This window comes from Podarcis filfolensis, assembly GCF_964270895.1.
Source record: "Podarcis filfolensis genome assembly, chromosome: 3".
Taxonomy (NCBI): domain Eukaryota; kingdom Metazoa; phylum Chordata; class Lepidosauria; order Squamata; family Lacertidae; genus Podarcis; species Podarcis filfolensis.
Genome location: NC_139606.1, coordinates 63,878,758 through 63,905,467, shown reverse-complemented (window position 1 = coordinate 63,905,467; position 26,710 = coordinate 63,878,758). Strand labels below are relative to the sequence as shown.

Here is a 26,710-nt window from a genome sequence, read left to right as displayed (position 1 = left end):
TTTACTTTAGAGAAGGTTTTCATTACAATGCAGTCGTGCATAAAAATTAAAGTCGTAGGTCTTTCTTCTATAAAAAAAAATCCTAGAAAAAATTGTGCAACCCCAACACATGATTAAAGTACTTTAGAAGTCTTATCAGAACTTCTGTCTAAAGAGATTTCAGTTGTAAAAATATCCTGTCCTTTTCAAGTACGAACTTAAGTCACAAGTTCAATTACCGGATGCCTAAGTGCAATATGTGGCACCAAACCTGTTACAAGCATTAAGCTAGGATTTCTGACAAGTGCTTCACAAAATACATTCAAGTATATAAAACTTAAAATAGTAACCTCTGCACACTTTCTACAACTAGCCTATCAAGAGGTAAGATGTTAACTGGTGGTATTCAAAGTTTACACTTTGTCTTATGATTCTATGTGTGACAAGAGTTATGTCATAAAAACATTCAGCAGTATTGCCTCTTGAAAGGAACAATCAATGACTAGAGCAAAAGTCTAATAGAATTTAAAAAATGTTATGGTGGCTTGACACTTAAAACAAGGACAGAACTACACATTATATATGAAGTTACATAATCTTTCCCCTTCTCCCACCAAGAGCTTTCTATTTTCAGGTAATAGTAGCTTTATGCTGACTGAAAGACCACAAGAGGTGAATGAAAGAGACCTTTCTCTTCAAATGTTAGAAGATAACAGGAGATATTTTATCTCTCAGGGAGAAAAACAGCAGGAGAGCAGGCATGATTTTGAAGGGGGAAAAATAGCTGGGATGGGAAGAGTTAAGCAGATCCTTTTACCCAAACCCACCCAACTAAAGATACAAACAGAGGAAGAATCAACTGAAAGGGCATTCTGGTCAGATAGCACTGCAAGGGAAAAGGAACCATCTTAGCTAAAGTCATTTCCAAATGGTGAAAGAAATGACCCTACCATTTTGATCCAAACTCAGAAATATAATCAGAGAAGCCTCTATTTAATGAAGAGACTGAAACCCAGATTGAAAAGAATAAAAAACAGACTTGGTAAAAAGGAAAGACAGACCCCTGAGTTGGCTGAAGAATTGTTCTTACACAAATGGAAGCATCTGAAAGCAATGGAAGCTTCCACTAGAGCAGCCTTTCTCAACCTGTGGGTCCCCAGATGTTGTTGGACTACAACTCCCATCTCCCCGAGCTAGCAAGGCCAGAGCTCAGGGATGATGGGAGTTGTAGTCAAACAACATCTGGGGACCTACAGGTTGAGAACAGCTGCACTAGAGAAAGGGAGGAAGTGATTTTTGCTTATTTCCCTCTTCTCCTTGCAGCCTCCTATGCCACCTCACACACTGTTCAAAAACCACTCCCCCACACCTTCCAGAGTAGATCTTTGGGAAGTAAAGGGTAACAGGGAATCAGTTAAAACTGCATCTTCTCCCACTCCCAGTGAGAGCATCCCAGGATCAGAGTTCAGGTCCCACGAACTCTAGATCCAACACATTGTCATAGAGCAATGTGCTCCCGAACTTTATATTAAAAAGGGAAAGAAATGCATAAAAGAAAAGAGTCAGGGGATTTTAAAGACCAAGATATAAAGGGAAAAGTAAGAGAACTAGAAATCAGAGAATTCTAAATACATAGCATAGAAGGCTGGGTTGATATAGCAACAGATTTTTTATTTTTTAAGAGGAAAGTATATTGAGGGGACAAGGAGTTGTACTGGAAAAGAGAAAATATGAATGCCAGGCCGATAAAGTAACATCAGAAAAAAGAAGCAAAGGAAGATCATCAGATGATATGGAAGAAGAACGGAAGAAAGCTATGTATTTTTGCACTGCATGACAGAAGCCAGAACCTACTGACTGTACAAGTTTGTATGAGCACTTTTCTATTGACTGTTAAAAGGACAAAAGACACAGGAGCTACCTGGGAAGCAACATTAAATGTCATACGACATTAAACTAAAAAAAAATTGGGAAAACATTAGCACACACCATCTGTATGTCCCCTTCTTCACATTCCTTTTTATATTTCCTTGGAAGAGTCTCCACTTCTCGAATATCTTCCATGGTAACTTGCTGAGGGAGGACCTCAAACAAGGATGTCAAGTACATGATAATGGACTTCTTATCAGGAAGCTGTACAGCAACATCTAAAAACAGAAATTATATGTTTACTGGATATTCTTGCAAGTTTTCAAGCTGAAAACCATGCCCAGAGCCATAAGGCTGTACCCGTATGTTGAGTTCAGGGTTTGCGGAGGGTGGGCAGAGAGATTGCAGAAATGAATCAGCAACACATGTATAGGACACTATCCACCAAGCTGAAAACCATCAGTACTAAATTCTGTCACTTCACTCTCATTATATAGATATATTAAGCACAAGACTACCGGCAGATTGACTGAAATTAATTTTAAAAGGGCACAGCATGCTTAATTCTGGGTTATTGTTGTGGTTTGATTTTTTTCAGAATGTTTTATTTTATTATGTATTGCTCCTTTTCATGTTGTATTCTGGTCTGGGATTGATTTTTGTGAAGAGCAGGTTATAAATTGCCTAAGCAAATTAATAAATGTAGGCTAGGTAAACAATATAGAAATACTGAAGTCTCTGCAGCAACACTTCGTTTTTTCATATTCAGTATTGGATTGCATTCCGCTGTAGTCATACCCAAAGCAGACCTGCTGAAATTAATGGACATGACTAACTTAAGGCACATGGGTTTACTCTAAACAGAAGTTAGCCAATTATAATCCATTACAGTCCTCTTAAATGCATAAACATATATATAATCAAATAAAAAAAATTCATCATCCAGACATAAGTGTACTCTGTTGCAAAGAATCATCTTCTACCTTCAGGATCTAACAATTTTTCTATCCCCAGGCGATTTTTGGCTATGTTGAAGGCATGTTCTAGTCTGTCAACTGGAGCCATTTTAGTTACTTTATTCCAGCTAAAGAGCTCGGGCCTAAAATCAGAAGAGAAAACAAATAAGGGAAGAAAAAAAGGAAGACAACTTGCTTATTCATTCAACACTTGAATCAAGCGGTTATATGTACCATGCGTCCATTATGTCAAATACCACATACAAGAAAAAGATCTGTGCATATGCTGATGGATATGCTTACTTATTTCTCCGGAAGGAAACTAACATTTCAGGGTCCCCGGAATTTAGTTCACTTTCAATCATATGGACAGAACTTACATTCAACCTACTTATTGATCCCAATAATCATGCTAAAGAAATCAGACTCAATTGTTGGGTATATTTTAGGCAGCATGCAGGTGTGCTGCTAATGCAAGGCAAGGCAGCCTTCAATTAATTCTTTGAACAACTTGCTGTTTTCAAAAGTGCTGAATATTTAGTTCAGTTTACATGTAGTACTAAGCTAAAACATGGCCTGCTGCAAGCACATAGGCTCCCAAAGAGGATACTCCAGTCACTTTGCTCCTTTTCTGATCATTCTGTTGCTGTGAGCTAAGTAAGCCATGGACTGGCTTAGTATGTCACCTGTTCCTGTTCTCATGTTTTACCTCTTCCAGACAAATTGTGAGCTGAAAACCAAGAGCAAACTTTGCTTACCACTCGTGGTTTGAGTGGAATGAGAACCAACAAGACCATTTGGACAATGCACTAAGCCAAACCATGGTTTAGCTTGTAGCAGGCCCAGACAAGGAGTAAATATCCACAATCTCATCTCCAGGAACACATGCATTCATGGTAAGCCATGGTTACCTTAGCATTATATCTAAACTGGGCCAAGATGACCTTACATGACTAAATTACTTGTGACTGAATCCCATTACAATGGGACTTAAATTAATTGTGACTAACTGGTTCCATTGTTTTAATGATACTTAGTTATTGTTATCTTTAGGTAGTGGTGGCCCTCGCCATACATCTTCACCCCAACAAAATGAACCTTTAACTTTATTTCAACAGTTCCATGGTTTTCAGTGGAACAATATTGCAGTCTTAAGCTTTCAGTGGAAAATAAATGACCTTTATTCATTTCATAATATATGCATCTATGAATAAATAGTGAGAAGGCACAAGATAAACACATGGAAGTATTAGTATTGAGCAGAGATTTCTTTTTTTAAAAAAACTAAAAACTAAATGTTTTCTTACTTTCCCATGTGTGTTTTTAAAAAGTAAAAACAAAGAACATATATTACTGGCTTTGACTGTTGCTCATCACTCAAATGTAGTAACCTCAACATTTAAAAAACACTCAGCTTTCTTTCCAGCTAACATATGCCAAAGTGGGCTTTAAAACAATTCCAAGTATTTATTTTTTTTACTTATTGAGAACTGAGTGTAAGCTTTGTGCTCTTTAGGAAAATGTTGTATTGGCAGTTTTCTTCTATTGTCATTTGTTACTGCCATTTTTTAAAAAAAATAAAAATGCATCACTTAGCATTAAATTTCCTTACCCACCTCAGGACAAAGAAACTGCAGGTGCTTATTTCCTTAGAACTGTAGCATTTGGCAAAGAGCTACCTACTTGTGCCTGTGGATCACAGCGTTGAAAGCAAGCCCATCTGCCCAGCTTGTGGTGAAGTTCAAAACGTTGACCTCACTGTAAGGCCTAGTAGACTGTCGCACCCAGCTCAGGAGGATCTTCTCACTATTTGTTTGCTGCAAGTCTGACATTATATCTTTCATGACATCTTTAACCTGATAGAAAGCGCAAAAAGCCTTTCAAGTACATATACACAAAACAACTGCCCAAGAGTACACAGAGCCTCTGAAAACAAGATTTCCAAAACCTATGGATCACAGCATTAGCATAAAGGACAGTGAGTCACAATCGGCCACATGAAAGAAGCATATGTAATTGTATTTGTTCATATTCATCCTTCCCATCTGTCCCCAACTCTTTTCATTTCCAGACTTTATATTGCAGGCTCCCTGGACCTGACCTCTTTCTTTTATCCCTCCCCCATTGCTTCCAATGCCAATACAAAACTTGCACTAGTGCCCCTTAAGCTGACGATACAGATGTTAACAATACTCAGCTAGTACTTTCCCTAATTATGGGAACCCATTTTACCAGCTTCTTGGCCAGCTAAGGAGATCCAAGAACACCACAGCCTACTGTGTGTGTGTGTGTGTGTGTGCGCGCGCGCATGCATGCATGCATGCATGCATGCTGGTGAATAGCACAAAGTTTTGTCAAATGGTTTCTTACTATTAGAAGAGAGCTACTTTTCAAGTCGTTTCCCCTGTCCCTGGGGTCTCAGGATTGGTGGGATTGGTTGGATAGGTGGCATGTAAGGGTTGCAGCAAAAGAAAAACTGCAGATGTGTTCCATTGCTAATTAATAATTCACTTGCAAGGACTGAAATAAGGCATCAAGGTCGCTCACCTGCCAGTGCAAAATTATACTCCATAACAAGCCAAGAGTCAGTTTGTGATTTCCATCAACAATGTCCATCCCTCCTATGTTCACCAGCTCCACCTGGAACACACATGCAAATATCATTGCTTTTATTCCAGTCAACACAATTCACTTCTTTAGCCTAGCCATTTTTGCAAAGAAATAGTATAAGCTATATAACGGGATGATTTAATCCCGCTTCTAGAATGTACAAGTGCAGAAGCAGTCATTAAATGTACAAATTCTAGGAGATATGCACATTTTTATATTCAAGTGTGAAATTAAAATGCCTCCCCCCAATCAAGTTGTCCCTAGAGATTGTCATCAGTGGCAACCAAATATTTATCTGGTGGCCAAAAGCAACAGCCTCTAGGCAACAGCTTCCCCCAGTTCCAAAAGCAGATTTTGGGGGAAATGTAAAGGAAGGCAGGGCAGAAAAGCTCTCTCTTTAAATCAAGAATTAAATTCAGATCCAAACCTTTATATGTATAAACAGTACAAAAGTAGACAACATTCTTATTTGTGCAATCACTTTTTAGCTTTCTGTTGTTATTTTTAAAAGATAGTTTTTTCTGATGCCGTTCAGGAGACTTGATAACTATTGATAAAAAGTCTATAGAAAGTAAATTATAATTTGACTCAGCCCCTCAAAATAAGTTAGCATTCTATCCATCAATGATGCCCAAAGGCATTCAGGAACAAGAAATACAAGTTCACTTCTTGAGGGAGAAATTATCTTCTAATTATAAGTGAAGTATCATTACACATTCTCAACTGCAAAGTATAAACTACTATGGGAACCAAGTTGTAAGCATGTTGAATTTTATGAAATTCTTCTTCCCAAGCCTACCCTGTCACCACCAAGACTTTTCAGGCTGGAGTCTAATTGGTAGTTAACTAATTTTAATTCATAGTTACCTTCTCTTCTCCTGTTTCGGGGGCACTGAACATTCAAGGGCACTGAACTTCTAAGCAAATATTTATTTTAGAAACTTACATTGTTCTGATGTAAAACTTGAAGTACTTTGTTGACATTATTCAAGGCATGGACTCTTGTGGATCCACGTTCTTTCAGCTTCAAATAACAAACAATTTTCAGATATAAGAGGAGAACTAAGATCACAAATTTTCCTTTCATTGTATGATATTAAACAAATAATACTCTCCAGAGGATCAAGAAAGACCAAACAGAATTTCTGAATACATTCTGAATACATGTATTAAATCTAGCCAAATGTATATCTATTTATTTTAGCCAAGCTATGTAATTATAATTCTGGATGATATACATTGCTTATGGCAGCTTGAACCAACTATTTTTAATGGAAGACGACTGAATTAGGCGTACACTGGTTGCATTCAGATGTAACAATAGAAACTACAGACATGTACTGTAGCAAGCGTCAGGTTCACATACATTCCCCTTCTCTTTTCCTTCTCTCCTAATTCAGGTATGAAGGGAAGAAATTGTCTAACTCAGGCTAGGGGCTAATCCTGCTATGAACTTTCTTCTGCTGAAAAAAAAAATGCAGTGGAAATCCATCAGAGGAAATTTGCATTGATTGTTCAGCATAACTGATTAGATTAAAAAATGTTGCCATCACATATTTAAATTTATTACAACTGCAAGAACTAGAAATCCAAGAACCACATGCAAGTTCAAACTGATGCAAAGAACATAAACACACTGACTTTGAGTGTGCTCATTCATAAACTATAGGCAAAGACCTGCAAAGTATTCTAAATAAGTGAATGATGCCACTCTAACTAGACACGCAACATTTGAAGTTAATTTTCTTCGTGTTGGAAGAATGCTTTGCTTACCAATGGATTTCCTGTCAGTCCTTCTAAAAGGTCCAAAAGCCTCCTCCCATCTCGGAGATCTGTGAACATATCCTTTATTGGTGGTTTTCCACACTATAATACAAGATACGTTTTAGAATCATTATAAAATGCTCCAAAAAAGGGAAGTTTGTAGGTAACTTAGTTCCCATCATGCATAATATTTAGTTCTATAAACACACAAGGAACAAAATGCCACAAATATAAGATGTAGCCACAGTCTGACCAATTTCGTCTCAATTTTTTCTCTCTCTGCATATGTTCAAGCTTTCCAGATTTCTCAGTGAAATTATTTATATAGACCAAAGTGCCACGAAGGTGGCAGCCACTACATAACCTCCCAACAATCTCTTTAAAGCAACTATCATCCATTGCCTTCACAGTCTTGATCTGCTATGAAATTATCATGCAATAATTTTCACCTGGAAGAGTAGATTCCAAATTTTTCACCACTTACGGTTGTCAGAAACACACAGAGAAAGCCTACTAAGCCTTGCTATACTGGCCTGTAAGTCTTGCAGGGAAATGTGCCTAAAATATACCAGTAAATGCTACCACACCTCAAAACACTTTTAACACTGACAGTGTAAACCAGGGATGGGAAACCTGAGACCCTCTAGATCAGGACGGTCCAACTTTTCATACCAAGTGGGCTTCAATAATATATCAACAAAGAAGCCATAGGCCACACACTACTTGTCGGGTGGGGGTGGGGTGAGGGGGCAAGAGAGAGAGGCCAAAATTTGATGCCCCCTCGCATTGTCCTCCCAAAGCCAGATAACCAAGGAACTGGGCTTTGGGAAGAAGACACAAGACTCTGGCAGAGTCCTAGAGCCCTCCCCCACCTCCTTCCCGAAGCTAGGAAAGCCCCAGATAGGCTTTGGGAAGGAGACTGGAAAACTCTAGGACAGGGCAGGCAACCTAAGGCCCATGGGCCACAAGCGGCCCACGGGGGTTGTTTAACCAGCTCACAAGCCGCCCCCAAACTGAGCAGCCCACTAAACCGGTGCGGGGGCTCACTTCCGCGGCGCCAGAAATCGCATCTGCACAGACGCAGACCCCAAAAATCGTATCTGCGCAGATGCAGACGTCGGAAATCATTGGCACTTACATGTGCCAACGATCTGGCCCACGGAGGGATCTCTGATGGAGTGAACTGGCCCAGGTGAGGTAAACCTTGCCGACCCCTGCTCTAGGACCCTGTCAGAGCATTTGTGCCTCCTTCCCAAAGCCCACCGCCTCGCTTACCCGGCTTTGGGAAGGCAGTACAAGGGCTGCGGAGGGGGGCAGGGCACAAAAAGCCTCGAGGGTGCCATGTGCTGGACCACCCTGCTCCAAATGTTCTTGGATTAAAACAGGTATCATCCCTAATCACTGACTCTGCTTGGCTAGGTAGGACTAATGGGAGTTGGAGTCTTGGGGGGCAGGGGGGGGACACAGTTTTAACAGCCCTGCTGGAAGCAGAAATACAAACATTTAGGATTAAGGTGTGAAGATAATAGTCATAAACTAGTAGGAACCCAAAGTCATTCTTTAAACGTACAATTACAGTGGTACCTCGGGTTAAGAACTTAATTCATTCTGGAGGTCCGTTCTTAACCTGAAACTGTTCTTAACCTGAGGTACCACTTTAGCTAATGGGGCCTCCCGCTGCAGCCGCACCACCGGAGCACAATTTCTGTTCTCATCCTGAAGCAAAGTTCTTAACCCGAGGTACTATTTCTGGGTTACCAGAGTCTGTAACCTGAAGTATCTGTAACCTGAAGAGTCTGTAACCCAAGGTACCACTGTATGGGCTACATCCACAAAATGAGAAAAAAACACACAGCTGACAGAGTCGTGGTCCATAAGAAGGCAGGGCAAGTGGCAAGGCAAGATACAGTACATCTGAAGCACATCCAGCTCCTTAAAGCTGAGCTTACTAGGGGCACACGAAAAAAAAATGGGAAGCATTGGCTTATTTCAGCAGTTCTGTGCTGTAGGTATTCCTTCTCACTTCTCCCATTCCACATATTGTTATATGATCTTTCTTCCACAGAGAAACAAGCTTGCAAGTTTCTATGTAACACTAATTTAGCAGCAAGTTCAAGAAACAGTCTTAGTATAGGGACAGAAAACAAATTTCTGGTTCATCTTACATAATCCGTATTATTTACTTTCGTATTTGGACCAAGATTTTTCCATATCATGCCCCCAAGTCATGGGAATTTGATGTGGGAACCATTCACAAAGCAGAAAGGTCACTCTGCAGGGTCGGAAGAATTTGAGTAAATGAAACTGAGCATATTTTTTCCAGTATCTAAATTTAGAGCACCAACTTTATTCAGAAATATATTTATGTAATAAAAGAGAACTTGTGTTTTTTCTATTTGTATTGATGCTAGAAACTATATGTAATTCCTTTGTAGGCATTTGCTTTGCTGAATCACTTCTATATAATTATATAAGTTAAATCAGTCCACGTTCCTCTTTTATACCGATCTCACATTTAAGGGGTGGGGAGAGACTTGCAAAGCCATGAAGTGGAAGCAGATGCAAAAGACAATGTGCTGTGCCTCAATTTTTTTAATAACTCTGCAGGCAAAATACACTTTGAACAAGTGTTCCTCAAATTTGGGTACCCAGCTCCTGTTAGACTATATATTCATTTTGAATATATATAAAGTAGTTATCATACAGATGTGGTCCACTGAACTGCAAATTATTATCTTTGTCTCTTCTTTTGTTCTTTATGGCAGGATGGTTTTTTGTCTTCTGCACCAAAATAGTTATAACTTGATTACTTAGCTCAACAAGTACCTGATTTTTATGAGAACAAACCTACAATCAATTTTCTCCCTATAAAAAATGTAACAGCAGCAAAACTACCAAAGCAACTTTCAATGTAGCCGATGATACGAAGAAGCAGGTATTCTACAATGCACAAAAACTATTGAAATATACACACAACTGAGGTCCAAGCGACTTGTGAAGTAATTATGCTATTATGATGTCTATAAAACTGCTACAGATGTCATCAATTTCCCTGATTACTTTGTTTTATATAAAAATTACAACATAATCCTATTTTCCTTTAATGTATACATTCAGAAGGTGAACAATGAATACACGATTAACATTGAAAAGCAATTAAAGCATCCAGTAACTAAATTAAAATGTTTTAATAAAATTCTCATGGTTCACATCTATAATTTTATAAAAGTGACGTAAATCATCATCACACCACACACACACACACTCATTCTTACTTATTGGTACTTCTCTATCAACAATATCCTAATGATCCCAGTGCTGATTTCCAGATATTAAATTTTATGCCACAAAAATATTAGTTGTTTTGTTGATTGTTATTGCTTTCCTGGTGATTTTTTAATTGTTCTATATTATTTGTGCTCTGTTTGTGATGTTCTGTTATGCCAGGGGTAGGCAACCTAAGGTCCATGGGCCAGATCCAACCCAATCGCCTTCTCAATCTGGCCTGCAGACGGTCCAGAAATCAGTGTGTTTTTACATGAGTAGAATGTGTCCTTTTATTCAAAATGCATCTCTGGGTTACTTATTCATTCATATGTTTTTTTTCCAAAATATAGTCTGGCCCCCCACAAGGTCTGAGGGACGGTGTACCGGCCCACGGCTGAAAAAGGTTGCTGACCCCTGTATTATGCTATTGTTATTGTTATTGTTTGTAAGCCACTTTGTGATTCATTTGAATGATTATATTTCTATTCCACTTTACCATCAATCAATCAAATCACTGCAGGGGAGGAAACTCTATTTGCAGCAGGAAGCAATCAGAATTAAAAATGTTTGCTGCTAATGGAGCATGTTTCCTTTGCAGGCACAGATGCTCCACATGCAGGAAGTAGTTCTGCAGCAAATGGCTTTCGAAAGAAGCCACCAATCAGCTGATTAAAATGCCTATTTGCTATCCTGCCTCCCTTCCCTGTTAGGAAATACAACTTTTCAATTCTAAAATGTAACCCAATATAATTTTGTGAAGAAGGAAACAGTCAAACAAGAAAGCTAAAAAGTGGGGACTTTGGACTGTTCTAGAATAACTCTACAATTCTTCAGCAGCTTATAATGCTCAGAAATTGGCAGTTGTACTTGATCAGAACGCAAGTTCACTGAATGTTTTCATAAAGTCGAATTGTGACAGAGCATACAGAAAGGCAATCTTCAAAATCCATTTTAATGCATTCAGGATATTGCAAGCAGAATCTAATTATAATATGACAACATCAAATTCTCCGGATACTGCTATGGACAGAACTATGACTCCTGCATATGAATGAATTTAATCATGCGTCACATTTGTTTTTGTTTTGTTTTTGAACGGATATTAGCTCGACAATTCTGCTGCTGTTGTTGTACAATGCCTCTTCACAGTGGGAATGCAAGAAACAGTTCCATAAGGCAGACTTCTCCAACCTGGTGCCCTTCAGATGCTTCAAACTATAGCTGTGCTAGCTTGGAGGAAGTTGATGGGAACTGTAGTCCGAAGCATTTGGAGGGCACCAGATTGGGGAAGACTGGTTAGTGGGGGAACAGGGATGCCCCAGATCCCTTGGTGCCAGATTTCCTCCTATAGAATCTTGGGTGCTGGGTTTAATCAGAACTGACAGGCGGAGCTTGTTTTTCTGCCAGCCAGATAGAGGGGCAAAGGGAGATGATTGCCCCACCATTAACCTGTCTACAAGACAAAAGACTCCACAGGCAAAAGAGGGGGAGGTTGCCAAGGCAATGTGGGCACTGTGTCACAAAGTTAAATTGTCACCTTTTAAAGCTAGGCATGGAATAGTGTGGAAAGGGGGAGAAGCTGCTTGGCAAGGGGTTTTCTGAGAAGGAGACGCAATAAAAAGGTAGAACTTCATGTGAGAGCTGAAGGTCAAGACCATCTTGTCGTGCTGGCTGAAGGCACGCTGAGACCGAGACATCTTGGGATCCAGTGCTGTACTGCTATGGAGAACATGCCCCCCTTGAGATGTGAAAGCCTCTAAACTCTAAACTGAAAGCTTCCGGTGTAAATGTGTGTAAAATAAACCATATTTCTTAAAGACATCACAGTCTCGGCTGTGCCTTGTTTCCCAACGGAAACACAATCCTGCGTAACCGTCTCAAAACCCCTGGAATCTGGCTACCACTCAGCAGAGATTGGGGGTGGCACACAATCTTTATAACATTACAGATCACTCTGCGGATGTCTAAGAAAATTGTTTAGCTTATTAGGGATGATCTGAAAAGACTATGCATTGTAACCCATATAACAGTAGTAGTAGTAGTAGTAAATGTATTATCTGCCCTTCACCCAACAAGTCCCAGGGTGGGCTACAACAATTTAAAATTCAGTGTTAAAAACACAGAAGAAGAAGAAATAAGTCACAGGGAAATGGTGTTTCTTGAAAATGCACATCTTGGCTGTCAAAGGCTAGGGTAAAGGATATATATACGTATCAGGTTTTTAAGCCACCCTTACCTTAGAAAAGCGAGCATTTATCCATTTTGTGAAGGTTTTCTTTTGTACGTCATTGTGCTCATCTAGAAATTAAGGAAATAAAAGACATAAAAATATATTTCTCAGACTTGCTAAATGTGACTCATCAATCATCATTATTTTGAGGAACTACCCTCAATTAAGAAAAAAACTGATTCCAGTCTCACTTGGAAGCAAAGGGTTGAGAGGACCTCTTAGAAATGATTTTCAGGGCAGAGGATCATCTATCAAAATTCTAGAGAGACGAATATAGAGATAAACCTGAACAAGCACCATACTTTTTCATTAACTTAGTTTAATTTAGCAGGTTTTTATATGACTAAATGGAAAAAAATCCAAAGTGTTTTACTATTTGTTAAAAACAAATGGCAACAAAAACAGACATTAAAAACAGCTGACATAATAATCAAAAACAGATAAAAACAATAGTTTATAAAAACATATACATACACCTACTGAAATTACATGTCTGGATTGACTTGCTTAAACAAAAAGGTTTTAGCAGGTATTGAAAGCACAACAATGAGGACGCCTGCCTAATATTAATAGCCAGGGCATTCCTGAGACTAGGTGCTGCCACATTCAAAGATGGATTTACTTGCAACTGTACAACCATCTTCATGCAGCACTTGGAAAAGTCCCAGTTCTGCAGATGAAAGCAGTTCTTCAAGTAAACTGTTCCCAAACTGCTATGGGGCCTTATATACTCCTTATTAGTAAAATCCAGAAAATGTAATTGTTGCTGACAGATTTAGTCTGTTCTTCCTTCTAGAAACCAGGTTTCAGATAGTTTTTAAAAAGGAACTGTCAAAGTCCTCTCTCAAGAAGCTATAAAGGAAAGCTTACAGTTTCTCCAGCCTACATAATTACTGAAAAGCAGCAATATTGGGCCAGTGTACCTGCAAGTAATAACTATAGTAGGATCAGTCTACACAAGTATGTGTTCACTCTGTATAAAAAAAAAAAAATAATCATGAATCAGTGTTATGCTAGCACCTACAGTAATCTGACTTAATGTAAACTGTTATGTTTTCTAAATTATTATTTACAACCAGATTCAAGAGCTGGATAACAAATGCATCCTGGTTAGTGGCTCCTTTTGGAATACTGCACACGTTTTTGCTTACTCCATCTCAAAGAAGTTATGAAAGAATATAGAAAAGGACAGCTGTCAAAACGGAGGAGTTCTATACAAGGAAAGGTTAAAGAATACAGCCTTCCTTACTTTATATAAATAGGGTGGTTGACATTATAAACATCTATTAAGTCATGAATGGCTCCACTGTATGCATCATTTCTGTGCTGATCAACTCCAAGTAAATTCAGATACCAATTTGGAATCAGAGGAATGTGCCCTGGGAATGTGGTCTTTTTCTCTGTAAGCAGCACTTATCTCATTCTATTTACATTTTCCTTCTCCTGAGACTGAGTCAGAGGGGAAGGTGTAGTAAGCTCTAATTAGCTGTTTATTGAGAGCGGATGGCACGGTGCTCTAAACCACTGAGCCTCTTGGGCTTGCTGATCAGAAGTTCAGCAGTTCGAATCCGTGGGACTAGAGTAAATGCCTGTTGCTCTGTCCCAGCTTCTGCCAACCTAGCTGTTCGAAGCACACCAGGGCAAGTAGATGAATAGGTACTGCTGTGGCGGGAAGGTAAAAGGCATTTCCATGCACTCTGGCTTCTGTCACCATTTGCCAGGTTGCAATTTCTCCTTTGCTTTGACACAATATTCATATATCCCTAAAGCTCCTCCTTTTAGTAAACAAATGTCTATGCTAACGCTTCAGAGAATAAGGCAAAGCAACATTTCTTGCAAAAGAATATGTGATGGAAAAGTTTCAGATGTTTAAACTGCTTTTGACATCACCCATTACACAAAGTCACAAAAAGGTCAACATTCTTTTTAACTAGTTCTTAAAACTGTCCTTTCCTTTAATTGCTGAAAATGAAATTTTTACACTAAGGAATTTAGAAATAAAAGGAGGAATTAGCCTGTGGGTTTTCAATGAGGCACCAGGAATGTAGCAGAATTACAAACTTGCACTTGCCTGCCTTTGGGGATTTGTACTACTGTGGGTACCTCAAACTTATTCATAGGTCTTCCAGTGGGAGCATGAGAATGGAACAAGAAAAAATATATTTGTTGTTTACTAAAACATGTATATCTTGCCTTTCTACTTCACTTCATCAAATCTGGCCCTCTCTGGAAAAAGTTTGGACACCACTGGTTTAAGTCAATAGCTTTCATTGCCTTGCTTACTTAAGGTGAAGAACAGATGAATGAGAAAGTCATTATATCCTCACTAAGTATATTTACAACGTTATATTTAAGCACTCTCCCAGTAGCCATTAAATAATAGTATTCAGGCAAGTTAGTGAACTGATACAGGGTTTGTGTGAAGTGTTCTGCGTCAAACACAGAAATCAAGTGGAGTACCAGAGGAAGGACTGAGCTTTCTGTCCTTCCTCTGCCAGTCTCCAACAGGCAAGTAAAAACAAAACAAAGCCTGCAGGACATTCGTGACACAAATGCCCCAAACCTGAATTTGACCGCATTCTCCGTATATAAGAATTCAACTGAAAGCAAACATGCAAATTCTGACCTCCATTCATATTTCCCCCTGTAATTAATACACAGCTTAAGGTTCCTTTTTGTACAAATATGACAAAGGAGGAATACTAAAAAGGAAGAATGTGTGATTGCGCTCTCCAGATTTTGTTTGTTTGTTTGTTTGTTTTCAAGTAGGTTCTATGCTACACACAAACATGGCAGCCAGCAAGAGGAGGTTGAAAAGGAACATCTTATGACAAGCACCTCTCTTACTCTCCTGCCCTGTATTGCTGTGGTATGTTACCTTTTGACATTTGAACAATATATCAACAGATTATTGCAGGCCCCTTTTTTCTAATTAATCTTCAATTAACCTCAATGGATTAGCTGTCAACTGAGCCAACTAACCTCTGCGCTGAGTTCCCTGCTTGATTAACTATCATGGTTTGGGGGAATCATATATTCTGCTCTGCCTAGTGAAGCTATGGCTGAAGATGCATTTCCACAGATGGAAGATGGCTTCGGCTCACTGAAGGGCTGCTGTACACTTAGTACAAAGCACTGTATGAGAAAAGTGCAGCTAAATACAAAAGTGGATATTCTACTTACGAAAGCACACCCGTACCACGAAGCATTGTGTCCTGCTAGAACAGTGTTGTGCAAGTGTTTGAAGAACACTGCTCATATCCTTTTCCCTCTCCTTTGGATCCACCTTTTTTTTTTTTTTTTTTTTGGTAGTGCATTGTAACACATGTTTATCCAGTGAAAATAATGCTGAATCTGAAAGTGGTAAAGCATTAAAAACCTTTTGTTTAAGCAGGTCCTATTCTACTTAAGTTGGGCAACTCATTTAATAACACACTACAGGCAGTTAGTTTATCTAGTAAAATCCACTGATGGGAGAGAGCGTTTCTTTGGAGAGAAGATGATCCTAGACAGTGTACGCAGGTCCGGATTTCAATGATATATTTCATGAGCACATCATTCAAACTGGATACACACATTCCAACCTCTGTATTGCATTATGTGCTCGGGGAGAATTATAGGAAACCTGAATGAACATCACTCAACTGTTTGTGGGATTTTGTTCAGCCTGTAACCGATGGGAGGGGTATGTATGTATGTATATATAAATAAATAAATAAATACTATTATTATTATTATATTTAACCATATTAAATAGAGAGACAGAGAGGTATATCCAAAACCCTTTTTAAATTAGAGCATTCATCATTGCTAGATCAGTGACAGAGTCATCCAGGCCAACATCTTATTCTCCAAAATAACCACAAGATGCCTCTGGGACAACCACAAGCAGGACATTAAAGCAAAGAGCTCCCATACAGCAGCTGAACTCGGTGGCCTCTGAACAGGGAGGTTTCATATACCTATCACTGCTGATAGCCTAATCCCATTTTAAATCCCTTTAAAGGCCAGATGCAGAATTTACTGTACTGTCAAAGATAGGAATCAAAGCTAAATGAGTTTCTAGCTCTCTTATGCTGGCTCACAAATCAGCTTAATTCACATCACATGCTTTTTTTTTAAGCATGAAATACATTTTTAAAATTTCTCACAGAGCAGAGCATACAACTTTAACCGTTTAAAAAGCCAGAATAAAAAAACCATTTGATTTCACTTAGTATTTTAATATTTGTATTCTGCTTTTCCAACAATAATGTTGAACTCAAAGCAGCTCACCCTAGTAACATTTAAAATTAACATTGTGGTAATTGTGATCATATCAAAAGAACAAGAGTATATAAAAGGCGGCACAAATTAATCAAACAATACAATTCAGTACAAACTCCTAATGATTCGAAATATCAGAAAATGCTGCTGAGCCCTAGCTCTGTGCCAGCTGGTGAACTCTCTCTGGAAAGGGACTTCTTCATCTGGTGTTGCAGCAGCATACTCCCAGGCAGTAATATCTTTCATAGTTAAATTTTTTAAATGCTATTTATACAGCAGTAGTTAAAAGCATCTGCAAATGTTCTCGTATCCTATTTTTGGAAGAGCTATGAAAATTATACCCAATTCAGATATAATTTTGCCAAATACTCTTGTGTGTGTGTGCACGCATGTACAAAATGTTCAGCTTGCACTAAAGTGCATACTCCACTTATCAGCCAATCCCAAATCCAGAGGCATGTCAGTTGCACTACAGAAATCCCTTATCTCAAGATGTTGCTTGCATCAAAAGGCCTTTCAGATTTGAACAGGACAAACCCACGCCCCCTACACTTGATATCAATGATTACCTAAGGTTGTGGTATGATATATCATAATTATATGTACTTATTTATTCAATAACTTTAAAAAGCAGCTATGAGGTTCAGCTAAGGAGAAAATGCTTGGCACACTCAGCGTTCTGCACACACAACATCTGTCCAGTGATCGTGGCTACTCCTTGTATCAGACAAAAATGACTTCCAGACACATGCCAATTCCTTCAAACAAGGAGTGGGCCATACACATGTACCCAAGGTTTTGTGAGTTCTTTTTGCAGAATGCCACTCATGCACAAAAACAAACAGCATTTAAGTGCCGTAAGAAAGAAATGGGTGGGAAAAATCTGCAAAGTAGCAGTGAAGTGACAAGCAGCAGCCTCCTGGAGAGACTGAGTAGGAACATACAGCTCTTCTGCTTAAAAAGAGTTTAACAAAAGGACTGGGTTTCTCCAATTACCACCTTTTCTGTGCAAGCAGTTTATCTAGAAACCCACAGTATGCACAATTCAATAGGGGAAATAACTTGCCAAAAGGACTGAACAAATAAGAGCCCCAAAGCCTTAGTAATGCCTATAATCAGATAGCCGCATAACTATGTGCCTTCTATTCATGTCATGTTGGCCATTATTACACCTCAAGCTTTTAAAGTGGCTGAAAGAAAGAACATAAGATGAATATCAGCATAACCTTACAAAAACATGGGGAGTTAAGTTGCGCTCATTGAATAAGTGGGGGAGGGAGGTAGGCCTGCAGTTTAAGCATTTGTACTATACAAGTAGCTAGAACTACTTGAAAAGCAAGCTAGTGGAACTGTATCTTGTCCACTGTTACCTTTAACATGGTTACACGTTTACATTCCATAGGCATTTTAATTCCACTGTGATGAAAGATTTTTGAAGCAAACCTGTGCTACAAAACAATTCTGAATCCAGTTTGAAAAATAAAACCCCACCGTGGGCTGGCTGCCATGAATCTAGCCAGGAGAGGTTCCTGTTTCCAAATGAGATTGTCTCTTGTATATTGAAAGGTTCAAACCCATTCTCTTGCTATCTTTAATCCTAACTACTGCCAGCCTAACAGACATTATGTAATAATAATTCAGCTAATTTTCCCATTAACTTTCCGTTAACCACTTTCCTTCCTGCTTACCTCTCAATTTCTCAACCATGTTACATAGTCTGTAATCATCTAATAACTATGGCAACCTTTATTTGTTATCAGGATTTATATCTATTGAATGTAAAATATCCAAGGCGGATTGCAAGCTAGAATCTGGGGCGGGGGGCGGGGGCAAATATCAGTGACAACATTCTAAAAAATAATGTGCAGAAATCAGCTTTCAAAATAAGTCTACTGAGACAGGTTTTAAAACCCCCGATTCTTCTGTACTCTCTTCAAAAGGCTACCCCGCAATTGTGCACAGTACACAATTGTCTAATCTGGAAGTGAACAGAGAATAAAATAACGGAGGTCAGGTCTGATTTCTGGTTTCTTCAACAGAAATGCAGTTCGCATAGAGGACAAAGGTGGTAAAAGGCACTCATGGCCACACTTGCCATCTAGCCCTTCAGGAATACCTCCACATTACAAGCCTGCTACTTCAAGGAGAAAACAACCTTCAAGACAGATGTTGAATTGCAATTATATTCTTCCATCTTTCTAGCCCTTTTGAAAACATGTGTGCTGTGGGATGGGGCGGCTGTAAAAGGGGATATGAACTTGAAAATATAACATCTTGTCCTGAACTAAAACCAAACAGGGCCCTGCTAGATCAGACCAAAAGCCTACTTAGTCCAGCATCCTGTTTGCCACAGGAACCAACTAATGAGCAGCCCAAAAACTGCACATGAGGGCAACTGAAATCATGTTCAAGCAAGATTTCAAGGGAGATATTCTGCATTTTTATCTGTCCTGAAAATATGTAACAAATTTGAATCATGCATCACAGTCGTCAGGGTTACTGCATTACAAACAGGTAAGGAAACAGGTTACTGCATTTACCACCAGGTAAGGAAATCTAAAACTGCAACTAAAATGCTCAAAAGGCCTTTTACTCTGCTTTGCAAAGCACAGTTCAATTGGTCTTGCGCACACGTCACCCTCCCTGGCAAAAGAGTGGTAGCAACTGAACTGGGCTTTCTACAAAGCAAAATGAATGTGTTCACCAACTTTCATTCCAATATTCCAAGATATTACATTCTATTTGCATCTTTACTGTCCCCCTTAAACAGGTGTTTAGACACAGTTAGTAATCAAATCTGAAATACAGAATTTCACCCTGAACATGCATACCAAATTATCCTGCAATATGTCATTTTTTAGAGCTTTCATGTTGCAAACATAAAAAATACAAAGTTAGCAAATCATACGTTGAACAGGAAAAAAATGGGTTGTTTTTTTAAACCCACCTTGTAACTTTTTGTATTTTATTCCAGGACTACTGTTTCAAGACTATTGTATATGTAAACCTAGGGCAAATGTAAACACAAAAGCAAACACTGAAACACAATGTGGGGCAAATAGTATTTATTTTATATACAATCAACAAGAGGTTAAATCTTGCAAATTAACAGAGCCCTTGCCAGCTCTTACATACAGAGCCAAAAGTAAAAATCTTTTCAACACATTCTAGAAAAGCCTTTAGTCATTTATTTTCATTATTTATGTCCTTCAGTAACAGACGTTCTCTGGATAGTTTACAAGTAAAAAATCCCATAATATTTAAAAATCCAGTAGGAAAATAAGATTGAAAACAAACAGAATAAAACCATCATGTCACTCTGATGCAATGAGATCAAGATCTGTGCTACATTAAAGACTTATTTACTGCAGTATGAGTTTTCAGAGGCAAGAACAAATTCCGCCAAATACTTCTGGCAGGGACTCTTAAGACTACTGCTACTTAATCTTGTATACAAATATTTAATCTTTTGGCAGATTTAAGTAACAAATAAAGGATTTGGAAGGAGTAGCTCAGCAGATATTAACACAATATGGAGTGAGAGTAGCTTAATAATTTAGAGCTATAAAGAACCTACTTTTAAAAGGAGGGGAAGAAGCATATCACTTTAAGCCAATGAACTTTTTCCAGTATTAAAAAACATTCTACACTTTAAATACTATTTTGAGGGTGAGTTGCCATAGAGATGAAGAAATAAAACTATTTTTTGTGCAATGTTATTATCCAAGTTGTGTATGCAGCCTGCTTTACAATATCAATTGGATTTATATACAGTTCTAATCCTGAAACAAAACCACAACAAAACAGATTTAATATTACTACACTGAATGGGACTACTTCAAAGGATTTAGCATCCTATATAGTAGTATCTGAGTACTAACAAAAAGGTATTTGTTACAGAGACAATTGTTGCCATATTGATCTGTACACATCAGGTACAACAGAGGTCAATGACATGTTTTTATTGAACCAATTTCCATCTGTATAGAAACAAGTTTCCAAAAACATCAAATTACTTAAGTGAAGAACTGCATCAACAGACCATTACCGGCAGAGCATGGAAGTTCTCTAAATATATCAATTGTAAGCATAACAATGTCTATCAACTAATACATTGTGTGGCACATGATAGAAACATTTATCCGCTTTTTAGTGCTTAAAAGTTAGACTAAATATTCAGGCATAGTGGTTTCTCTCCCCCTGCCCCCCCCAAACCCCCACAGATTTACAAATGCCCCCATGTGGCAAGGAATTATTTCCATTAGACACATACATAGTAAATGTTAACTTTTCAAAGTATAGTAGCAAACCACATGACCACAACAGCCAAATATTAGTTACTTCAGACAACCATGCACCCAACATTCATCATTTGTGCACAACGATCTGTGTCGTCTAATAATGAATCCCAGATTTGAAAAGTCCTGATCTCCTCCTGTCCACCATTTCACCCAAGGAAGACAGGCACATCCTTCCCACTAAACTCAAAAAATAAACAAGAAAAGGACAGGTCCTGTCTGAAGGAAAGATTGAGAAATTCTGGTGGAAATCTTCACCAGCAATAACCACAACAAACATTTTCCCCTGCTTCAAGAGGTGTCTATCATCACCTCAGATACCCAAAAGTGTCTGTCTGTCTGTCTGTCAGCCACCCAACCCCCACCTTTCCTTAAGGTGTTTAAAGACTACCTAGCAAGTGTGACCAGTGCTCTGATTGGCTGAAAAAAATCCAGCTTACAAAGAGGGCTGTGGCAACTGACCATGCATCTGAGATTGCTCAGGAGAAGACCAGAAGTCTGTTGCAAGCAGCAATATTAGGTTTGATAAAAGGAACCTTGTTGTTTCAAATCCAGTTTCCTTATTCTGCTTTGACCACCTGTCTTCCTCTCTTCCTTTTTATTCTTAATACAATTTCATAATAAAACTGTTGAGGTCTTAAGCATGTTTATGTCAAACTCTAGGGTTCTTGTAATCTTCCACTTGCCTAGCTGCTGGAAGCATGCTGCTTGGGGGAAAAGAGTGGGGTTTCATGGGGGAAAGAGCAGACTGTCTGAACCCCAGCTTGGGGAAGGCAGCTGTTTTTCCTGATAACTTGAGAGGGATTTGGCTAAGAAGTGCAACACACATGGTGCACCCTCCACTTCTTTGCCAAATCCCTCTCAAGTTATGAGGAAAAACAGGGCTAACGTCCATGCTAGATCTCCCAGAATTCCTTCCTGTCTAGAGTGTTGAAGGAGGGTGGTGGCAACAAGTACCAAATATTTTAGGAGGCAAGTGACCTTTCTTGCATGGCAGTTGTGCAAGGAGGGGTGTACGCAGGCTCTCCTGGCCTCCCCCTTCCAAGCTTTAGTATTCTTAGAGGACTGTTTTAAGGCAATAATAATAATAATAATAATAATAATAATAATAATAATAATAATTTATTATTTGTACCCCGCCCATCTGGCTGGGTTTCCCCAGCCACTCTGGGCAGCTTCCAACGAAGATGAAAGATACACTAAAATGTCACATATTAAAAACTTCCCTGAAGGCTAGCCCACCTTACATTCCTGGAGATTCTTGGAGGAAGAGTGGGGTTACAATGTAACAAGCCTGTCAACTTGATTTGTTTAGTTAAAGCGACTCTTCTGTTACAGAGAGGGGGAACATATGGCCCTATAAATGGACCAACTGGTGTAGTGGTTAAGAGCGGTGGGCTCGTAATCTGGTGAACCAGGTTCGATTCCCCACTCCTCCACATGCAGCTGGTCACACTTCTCTGAACTCTCAGCCCCACTCACCTCACAGAGTGTTTGTTGTGGGGGAGGAAGGGAAAGGAGAATGTTAGCCGCTCTGAGACTCCTTCGGGTAGTGATAAAGCGGGATATCAAATCCAAACACTTCACTTCTTCATCATCCATGAACTCACTATTTGGGATCGATAAGAGTCATAGCAAGATCATCTAAAAGACATCACATTGGCTGCCCCTGCACCAGTGACTTAATTAGATTTATATTGTTAATTCACCATGAAAATGGAACAAGTTATAAGTGGAAATAAAGCAATATAATCAAGTTCATTGAATCATGATAAAACTAATCAATTCAGAAGATGGTTGACTGACAGACTTTTTTATATATAAAAAAATGTTTCCAGGTACTTTTCTCCCTCAACTTTGCTCAGCAAATTCTGTTCTGCCTTGAAAACAACTTTGCCTTTGTAATCTACAATTTCGGGTGGGGTGGGGTGGATTTTTATTTTAAGCCTAAAACTGAGAAATGCTTGCTGGCGCCAGGCAAGCCCTGCTTCCACCCACACAGATTATTTTTGGAAGATCAGCTTTTCACTTTCTATAACCACAGATCAAAGTGCATTGTGTCATACTGCTAACTACCTGATTGTATTTGACTAGTACAAACAATGTTTAGGCTGCAATCTTACTAGGAAAGGCAGAACAACGCAAATGTGCCTTTACTGGAGCCCTAACAGTCATTTCTCTTCTCTCCCTGCCTATCACACTGATGGACACTTAGCTAGTTACTGTAATAAACTTAGGGAGGAAGACATATTAATAAGCCACATAAATGCTCCTCATCTTTGCTTAGATCATATTGCTGAGTACAGTGGAGCCAATCCCCTTTTAATAAATACTAGTTGTCTGTCAACACAGATTTTGTTAAACAGAAGACACTCCTATGCAGACAGAGATAAGGAAAAAAAAACCTTAATTAACTTTGCTGTAATATGATCCACATTCCAGAGTTTTATTTAGATGCACCACAGATATGTCATTTTCAAGGCATCCATCTCTTACACTGTCTCAAGCGTGGCTATAAAAAGCAGTATTTTTGTCCCATTATTATTATTTCTTAAAAGATTATTAATGCTGCCTTTCCTTCCTCACTTTAATATAAGAACTTAGTTTACTGTGGTAAAGATATTTGATGCTTCTTTCCTTTTTATGAATGAAGTTAAACTATCAACTGCTCCTAAAATATTTTTATTGAAAATACAAAATATATTGAAGAAAATTGAAGAAAAAACTTTTTGTATTTATTCAGTTTACATACAGATATCATATTCATTTTCAAGTGCAGAGTCCTCCAAGTGCTTTCTATCAAAGTGGAAGGGCACAGTTTGATGTAATTAACATTACATCCTGATTTCTGGATGTTTACTCAGAAGTAAGTCCTACTGTATTAAATGGGCCTTAATCGCAGAAAGCCTGTGACCTTCTAGATATTGCTAGACTACAACTCCCATCATCCCTGACCATTGGCCCTACAGGCGGGGGCTAAAGGAAATTGGACTACAACAATATCTGGAGGGCCACTGGTGTTGCCTTCAGGCCAATTCATTTGCAATGCTAAACCATAATTTAGCGCTATGTGGATAAGCTTCCAAAGAATTGGGCTTGCAAGCTTCCTCCTCTTGTGCAGCGTGGAAGAATACAATGTCTGTTGAACTGAGTTTATTCAAAAGAAAAAACTCTGAAGTCCACGGCTGGACAATACCTTTATTAGAACCAACCCAAATATAACAAAATTGTGACATACTTTCAAATTCTCCACAATTCTTCTTCAGGCAAAGCCCAAAGCAGGGAGCAGAGGTGTGAAGAACAAAAAAGGTACAAAAATTAGGCTGGTGGTGCAGCCACAAAGACAGCTTGTATACTCCATTCCAAGACACAGATTGCAGGCTCTGTTAATCCCTCCAAAATGCTACAGGTATCAGGTTAGACACCTAGGATTTTGGGATAAAGAAGAAATGGCCACTGACCATTTCTGTAAAAATGAGTTCTGACTTGTTCTATCTCATGCCTTAAATGCAACACACATTAGTGGGTAGGCAGAGCGTTGAGCTAAGGAGAAACACAGCATCTTTAATTTAATCTGTGTACTGTACTAGGTAAAAAATAGTCAGCTGAAGTTAAATTATTGCCTAACAGTTGGAGAGGATGCAACCCTCAAACTGCAAAGTCCATCTCCAGGTAACAGAAAAATTCCTCTGATTATAGATTCTGCTCTAAGTAGTTAGCTTCCCTATTTCTCAAGGCACATAAAAAGCAAAAGTAGTCATGCTTGTCCATAAGGAAAAAAAATCACAGGTGGGTGTTGTCCAACTTTGGATTTAGGCATTTTCCCCTTGCACCTTATGCAAGTTCATTGTGTTAATTTACATCTCCTTAACAAAACAGAACTGAAAAATTAGTTTATGTTTCAAATACTGAGGCGTCCACAACCTGTTTGATAAAAAATATGTAAATTTTGATAGAAGGGTGTTGATTTTTCTTCACCCACTTTCATTTAAGGTCCTCAGATAGGGAAAAATCACTCAAATAAAAATTTAACATTGCACATTCTAAACATTTGGACAATGACTCATCTCCTTCCTTTCTAACACAATTACAGTTTTGAATCCACTGGGAAGTTCTTATGACAAACTGGTCTGGCTCACTTTTTGGAATTGCTTGCTCAGATGGATGCATTTTATATAATGGGTAACTGGTCTCCATCCACGCAATCCACAAGATTTCGCTTAACAGTATTCAATTAAAGTAAACAGTTTTATGGAAGTGAGAGTGCATCAGAAGGCACATGGCAACCTCCAACAAAAAGTCAAGCCAATTGAGAGACACACAACAATGACTCAAACAAAAGGACACATTTATATTTTCATACACATTCATAAACAATTACAAAATAAATTAAAGTAATAGAACAAAAGAATAAAGTGACCAATTTCAAGTTCTTTCAAATTACTTTTTGAATTACGCCTAAGTGTTCCAGCACCAACCCTCTATTCAATAACAGCTTGTTCTGTCATGATAACATGAGCATGCTTACGTTCAAGTGTGTGATTCTGTAAGTTAGTACTAAGGTAAGCTCTTCTAGTTTGCTACCAATTGCTTTATTTTCCTGACCTTATTCGTATACCAGCACCGCAAGGTATTCCAAGAAGCACTGTCAGGTTTGAAACAGCAGCAACAATGTTAGTGGAAGCTGCAAAAATGTTAGTGAGTGCATCCACATAGGACCTATCCTGCAATATCTGCATCACTTGCCAGTTTGCTTCCAATAACAGTTCAAAGTGTCGATGATAACTTTTAAAGCCTTAAATGTCTTGACTCCAGGATACCTGAGGACTGCCTCCAACCTTTTATCAGAAGAGAATGCCCTTCTCTGTGGCATCAGGACAAGAGACAGGGCCTTTTCGGCAGCTGTATGAATGTTACGGAACACCTTTCAACACAAAGTGGGGATGGCCTCTTCACTGGTGTTCCAATGCCTGGCTTTTGTATGCTTGGGTCATTTTAACTTGTGATCTCCTGCAAGGTGTTGTTTTTAAAGGGACGCTAATGCTGTTGTTTTTATTGCATTTTACATTTTAATTTATTTTACTTTGCTGTGATTTTAAACATTCTGGGTGGTGCATGGGCACTAGAAGGATGGATATAAATGACAGAAATAATAACAAAGGAAGTTTTCTAGGGACTCCAGGCAGCTTCTGTCCCAGCCTAGCTACTTGGGATTCATTAACTAAAGATGTGGAATGATGAACACATGAACCAAGCCATCAGAGCTACAAGCCAAAATTAAATGTAACAAAATATAACGGGTAGATTTCTACTATAGGTATGTGGAAAGTGCAGAAGAGGAAGGCAGAGTTCAGCTGTGCATGCACAGAATGAAACTGCAGAGTTGGATACAACCATGTGTCTTTTAAAATAGGCAATGTGTTATTGCATAGAAGAACACACATGGTACAGCAGTGGCTCAGTTATCTAAA

At 38.7% G+C, this 26,710-nt stretch overlaps 1 protein-coding gene across 1 annotated transcript in view; it reads right to left on the bottom strand.

Moving 5' to 3' along the window:
• UTRN (utrophin) overlaps positions 1–26,710 on the bottom strand; it is a 317,035-nt gene that overhangs the window by 260,596 nt on the left and 29,729 nt on the right. The window contains exons 3-9 of the mRNA XM_083607527.1: positions 12,682–12,743; positions 7,188–7,280; positions 6,361–6,438; positions 5,352–5,444; positions 4,488–4,660; positions 2,832–2,947; positions 1,969–2,126 (exon numbers count right to left, since the gene is read on the bottom strand). Coding sequence (XP_083463653.1) covers positions 1,969–2,126; positions 2,832–2,947; positions 4,488–4,660; positions 5,352–5,444; positions 6,361–6,438; positions 7,188–7,280; positions 12,682–12,743 — 773 coding nt within the window. The remainder of the gene's footprint in view (positions 1–1,968; positions 2,127–2,831; positions 2,948–4,487; positions 4,661–5,351; positions 5,445–6,360; positions 6,439–7,187; positions 7,281–12,681; positions 12,744–26,710) is intronic.